Source organism: Colobus angolensis, unplaced genomic scaffold (assembly GCF_000951035.1).
Source record: "Colobus angolensis palliatus isolate OR3802 unplaced genomic scaffold, Cang.pa_1.0 Scaffold424, whole genome shotgun sequence".
Taxonomy (NCBI): Eukaryota; Metazoa; Chordata; class Mammalia; order Primates; family Cercopithecidae; genus Colobus; species Colobus angolensis.
In genome coordinates, this window is record NW_012117644.1 from 1094798 (window position 1) to 1101254 (window position 6457).

At 49.7% G+C, this 6457-nt stretch overlaps 1 protein-coding gene across 1 annotated transcript; it reads left to right on the forward strand.

The window, feature by feature from the left end:
• Window positions 1-1830: 1830 nt before the first annotated feature.
• Window positions 1831-5989, forward strand: FOLR3 (folate receptor 3 (gamma)). Its single transcript, XM_011956800.1, has 5 exons — window positions 1831-1844; window positions 2023-2196; window positions 5057-5245; window positions 5443-5578; window positions 5684-5989. Exons 2-5 carry the CDS (start codon window positions 2029-2031, stop codon window positions 5926-5928), a joined length of 738 nt encoding a protein of 245 aa, XP_011812190.1. The 5' UTR covers window positions 1831-1844; window positions 2023-2028; the 3' UTR covers window positions 5929-5989.
• Window positions 5990-6457: the final 468 nt, after the last annotated feature.

Genomic DNA, 6457 nt, shown 5'->3' on the forward strand with positions numbered 1-6457 from the left:
TGAGTTCATGAAGTTTTTGTTTTTTTGTCAAAAGAAGAATAAATTTGTAGTGAAACTACCCAAAAAAGCAAAGTACAGAACAGTATGCTACCATTTGTGCACAGAAATGGGATACATGTGGTGTAACTGCATCGAATTTACTGGACGTAGGTCCAGGGACCAGAACCCTTGGTGGCTTCATGTTCATACTTTTGCAAGCACATGAATAGCATCCTTAACTTAAATGTACCGTTGTACACATTCTAGTGTTATCAAAATTTACATAAATATTATCAAGTCAGAGAAGTCATTCTGTGTCTTAGTATTTTCACTTCACATTTGGTATATTTATGTATGTATACACACATACCTATATATATTTAAATAAGATTTATATTCACATGGTCCAAAAATCAAAACAATGTGGAAGGGTTTACAGAGAAAAGTCTCATGCCTAATCCTGTTCTCTTCTGCCAGGTGACCACGTTATTAATTTCTTTTCACACCTTGCCACAGAATTTTCACCTGCAAACACAGATATTCTTTTTTTTTAATGACAGAGTCATGTTCTGTTATCCAGGCTGGAGTGCAGTGGCGTGATCTTGGCTCACTGCAAACTCCTCCCAGGTTCAAGTGATTCTCCTGTCTCAGCCTCTGGAGTAGCTGGAATTAGAGGCGTGTGACACCACACTCAGCTAATTTTTGTATTTTTAGTAGAGATGGGGTTTTACCATATTGACCAGGCTGATGTCGAACTCCTGACCTCAAATGATCCACCTGCTCCTTGCAGTGAGCAGAGATCACACCACTGCACTCCAGCCTGGGCAACAGAGTGAGACTCTGTCTCAAAAAAAAAAAAAAGATCCACCTGCCTCGAGCCCCCAAAGTGCTGGGATTACAGGCGTGAGCCACCATACCCGGTCAACACAGACATTCTTACTGCTTTTTTACACAGAATTTTTTTTTTTTTTTTTGCATAGCATTTTTCTGCACCTTTCTTTTTCCACTTAACAATGCGCTTGGAGATTTTTCCATATTTGTACTTCAGGAGCTTCCTCTTTCTTTGTTACCACATTAAATTCCATGGGGTAGATGTACCATAATTTAACTGGGTCCTTATTGAAAGACAATTGAGCTGTCTCCTAGACAAAGCCTTGTGCACCTTCCCTAACAGAGGGTCTAACCAAGCAGGCAGGATGGGGTTATAAAGTAGGTGGGGAGGTGGGAGAGACTCCACCTTCCCAGGTGGGCTGAGAACAGAGGTAAGGCCCTGCAACAGGACAGAGGGAAAAGTGAGGGTGAGAGATGGGAGGCGAGATAGCACCTCCCCATCTCCTGGGAGGCTGGGCTCTCTGCTGTCTTTGCCTCCACTGACCAACCACTATCTGTTCTTGCTCAGCCCCCTCCTCCATTTGCCACTGACCTGTTGGCCTCCCCCAACCTCTGAGCCTGCTTCTGCCTGGGTAATTTCCCAAGACCCAGGAGGGGTGAGTGGTGAGGTGCGATTGCCTTGCCTCCCACAGCATCTGCTCTGGGACCATGAACGATAGCTGACAGCTCCATGGCCTTTGCTGTCCCCATCTCAGCTTCCCTGGGCATCTAAACCTCAGCTGCCCTGGGGTAAGAGGACGGGCTAAGGAAGCAGAAGCCTGAGGCTGTCTAGAGTCTCACTCCTGCATCAGCAGGCCACCACCTGTGGTTCCTCCTTGTGCAAATTTGAAAAGAATTGCATAAAACACTGGAGAAATCCAAGAGGGGAAGTCCATAAGGGCGGTGGCTCCCTAAGTGATCACAGAGCAAGCTGTTGCCAGAGCCTGGACCTAGAGTGCTGTTGGTGGGAAGCAGGAGGAGGGTCCTGCCTCCAGGTCAGGGAAGGGCTCCCTCTCACCTCTACACGCAGCGCATGTCTTGGCTCAGCTGCCCTGTGGTGGATGCAGGGTGGGGAGGGCAGAGATCTGGGCCTGGGAAGGGGACAGTACACACTCTCGTGGCTGCTACCCCTCCCTCAGGCCTTGTTCACCTCTGACTGTGGCTCTCTGGCAGGAATAGATGGACATGGCCTGGCAGATGATGCAGCTGCTGCTTCTGGCTTTGGTGACCGCTGCGGGGAGTGCCCAGCCCAGGAGTGCGCGGGCCAGGACGGACCTGCTCAGTGTCTGCATGAACGCCAAGCACCACAAGGCACAGCCCAGTCCCGAGGATGAACTGTATGGCCAGGTGAGGGCAGCCTGGTGGAGGACAGCATGCACACAGGTCAGAGGGTGACAGCATGAGCAATGGCAGGTCCAGTGTCGTCAGAACCCAGGGTGCCGCTGCCGACAAGGAAGGGGAGGGGCGGCCGGGGCCCCCATGCCACAGGTGAGGCTACTGAGGCAGCTCGGGGAATATGAACTCCAATTTGAACTCCAGGCTCAGGAGAGTGCCTATATTTCATTATTCTGGTCTCCTGGCCTGCTCCCTACAAGGGTTCACATTCCCAGAGGGCTGGGAATGTGCACAGGGAGAGACTGTGGCAGGGACACAATCTGTGGGTTAAAGTGAAGAGAGGACAGTCTGGAAGCGCCATGACATCCGAGTCATTCCCAACATTCCATTTGCTTATTTTTAAATCAGGGTTAAAAAAAAAAAAGCCAAATACATAACATACATTTTCCATTTAACCCTTTTTTAACTGTATGGTTCAGTGGTATTAAGTATGCTCATGTGGTTGGGCAACCGTCACCACCATCCATCTCCTGACCTCTTTCATCCACCAAAACTGAAACAGAAACTCTGTGCCCACCACTTCGTTTGCTTTTCAGAACATTCTAGAGCACATCCTCCTTGCCAGGAAATGGTGTGGATGTAGACCTTTGAGAGAGACAGATGACTATCATTCTCAGGACCATGAGCTATATGAGAGTGATGATATTTGTTGAGCCCCTACTATAGCAAGGCAGTTCTTCTCATTGTACTCAGTAACTCTTTTGGAGGCAGCAACCCTTGACCCTGACAAGGAAGACCCATCTCTGCCAAACTCCAAGACCCATGATGTGCAAGGGTCTTGCAGGAAGACCAGGAGTTGGGACATCCAAGGAAAAGCAAGTGTGAAGTCAGGCCGGCGGGAAAGCATGTTCTGTGTCAGCCGGCACTGGGCGTGGGCCAGGGTGTGGGAGATGGGTAGATCTGGCTCGACTTCCAAGAATTTCCTTACTGTTTCTCCTGGGTGCTTAGACCTGTCACGCCTCTGCCATCACTTGACCTTAGGTGCGAGGGTTCATCCCAGAAAATTTAAGCAATTGATTCATGATTTCTCAGATTTTCTGAGTCCTGACCTAGAGTGATTTCCAAAGAGAAACCTCCACCATTTCTGCTTATCTTGCCTGCCTTGTGTTTACCTTTCTGGGATTGCCTTTTCCACATTTAGTCAAATCTAGGTTCAGACTCACGTGCAGGCTATAGCTCCTTCATTCCCCACCACTCTCAGGATCTATTTAGAGTCTCCCCACCTGCACCTCCAGACCCTGGGAGAGTCAGACCAGCCCCTTGACCTCCACCCACCACACAACCTGGGCCAGGTTCTTCTCCTCCCTGTCCTCAGTTAAAAAACATTTTTTTTTTTTTTTTTAGAGATGGAGTTTCACTGTTGTTGCCCAGGCTGGAGTGTAATGGCATGATCTCGGCTCACTGCAACCTCTGCCTCCTGGGTTGAAGTGATTCTCCTGCCTCTGCCTCCTGAGTAGCTGGAATTACAGGTGACTGCTACTGTGCCCAGCTAATTTTTTGGGTATTTTTAGTAGAGACAGGGCTTCTTTATGTTGGTCAGGCTGGTCTCAAACTCCTAACCTCAGGTGATCTGCCCGCCTCCTTAAATCTTAACTTCACTATTTACCGTGGGTGTAACTTACTTAAACTCTGTAAAAATGGGGGTAAGGATTCATACTGGGTTGTTGAGAGGATAAAGCGCAAAAGCCTTGGGGACTTTGCACCTACGGTGTTCTATGCCTGAGTGTTCTTTGTCTCCCTTCTATATACAGCCCACCCACCCACTAAAACCATACCCTCCCTGAGGGTAGAGATGTTACTGGTTTTCTTCACTGTGGTGTTCCTAGGACCTAGTACAGTGCCTGATGTATAATAAGCACTCAGTTAATATTGGCTGGATGCAAAATGAATAATATAAATAAGCTGAATAACATGAAATAGACCGGACGCAGTGGCTCACGCCTGTAATCCCAGCACTTTGGGAGGCCAAGGCGGGCGGATCACCTGAGGTCAGGAGTTCGCGACCAACCTGGCAAACATGGTGAAACCCCATCTCTACTAAAAATACAAAATAAGCTGGGCATGGTGGTGCGTGCCTGTAATCCCAGCTACTTGGGAGGCTGAGGCAGGAGAATTGCTTGAACCCGGGAGGTGGAAGTTGCAGTGAGCCAAGATCATGCCACTGCATTCCAGCCTGGGCAACAAGAGCGAAACTGTGTCTCAAAAAAAAGTTAGTTTAATAACATGAAATAACTTTTTAAACCGTTAAGAGCTGTACTACTAATAATTACTCTTCCAGACAGTGGCTCCACCTCATCTCCTATATCCCCTGTATTACCCTCTCTTAAAAGCCAAAATTAAGTAGGCATGGTGGCTCATGCCTATAATCTTAGTATTTTTGGAAGCTGACATGAGCCAAGGAGTTTGAGACCAGCCTAGGCAACATGGTGACACCCCACTTCTACAAAAATATTTTATATTAGCCAGACATAGTGGCATGTGCCTGAATCCCAGCTCACTGGGAGGCTGAGGTGGGAGGATTATTTGAGCCCAGGATGTTGAGGCTGCAGTGAGCTATGATCACACCACTGCACTCCAGCCTGGTCAACAGAGCAAGATCCTGTTTCAAATAAATAAATAAATGAATAAATAGAGGGAAAAGCACCAATACTGTAACTGCCTCTGTCCCCAGGTGGGAGCTCCTCAAGGGCCCTCTTCAAGGGCCCTCCCCAGGAAGTGTTCCTCTGGATGACTTACCTGGGGCAGAGGAGCCAGAATATGGAGGAGACGGCTGTGGTGGGGAGAGATTTAGTCCTGTGTCTTCCCTACCCAGTGCAGTCCCTGGAAGAAGAATGCCTGCTGCACAGCCAACACCAGCCAGGAGCTGCACAAGGACATCTCCCGCCTGTACAACTTTAACTGGGACCACTGCGGCAAGATGCAGCCCGCCTGCAAGCGCCACTTTATCCAGGATGCCTGTCTCTATGAGTGCTCACCCAACCTGGGGCCCTGGATCTGGCAGGTATGCATGCCATTCCCACAAATATGAACCTCAGCAGAGAGCAGAGCCTGCCAGCCACTTGCAGGGAGGGCTTGGTCCAGGAATTCGGGTCTGAGGGTGGTGGACGCGCTGCTCCCTCCCACAGCTCTCGTCCCCTTTGAGGATAAAGCTGCTGAGATATGTGGCTAACAGGAGTGTTCCGTCTCCTCCCTACTCAGGTCAACCAGAGCTGGCGCAAAGAGCGCATCCTGAATGTGCCCCTGTGCAAAGAGGACTGTGAGCACTGGTGGGAGGACTGTCGCACCTCCTACACCTGCAAAAGCAACTGGCACAAAGGCTGGAATTGGACCTCAGGTGAGGGCCGGGAGGAGATGAGATGAGGAGTGGGAGTGGGGCTTTAGGGTTGGGAGGGGTACAGTCTGGCCCAGAAGCTCAGGGTCTTATGTTCTCCTCCCTCAGGGATTAATGAGTGTCCGGCCGGGGCCCTCTGCCGCACCTTTGAGTCCTACTTCCCCACTCCAGCCGCCCTTTGTGAAGGCCTCTGGAGCCACTCCTTCAAGGTCAGTAACTACAGTGGAGGGAGCGGCCGCTGCATCCAGATGTGGTTTGACTCAGCCCAGGGCAACGCCAATGAGGAGGTGGCCAAGTTCTATGCTGCGACCATGAATGCTGGGGCCCCGTCCCATGGGATTATTGGTTCCTGATCCGAGAAGGGTCCTCTGGGGTACTTCCGACAATCTATTCTACTAGACAAATCCACATGTGTCTTGTGTCTTGTAATCTGGGGATGAGTGGGTTGGAGGGACACATTGCTTCATCTTTTCCACTGACAGGCCCCAAATCGGGCTGGAACTAGCCTGATGTTCACTGGGAAGCAGGGTGTGGAGGCTGAGCTAGAATCCAGTTATCTGATCCCTTAGTCTGGGTCTCTTATCCCTGCACTGGCTTCCCCCTCACGCCAAGCTCATCCCACCTGCACTACACATGGAGAAAGACACAGATGGGGGGAAGAAGGTCAGAGTTAGCTGACGAGTTATTGGGATTCAAGTTGGGAAGAGAGTTTCTTTTCCCTTCTCTCACTAGATACAGGCTGGATGGAGATATTGGTGGGGAGGAGGATCTCAGTGATGAACATTTGCCTTGTTTCTATCTGTTTATTTCTTTACTTATTTGAGACAGGAATCTTGCTGTGTTGCCTAGGCTGGTCTTGAACTCCTGGGCCCAGACAATACT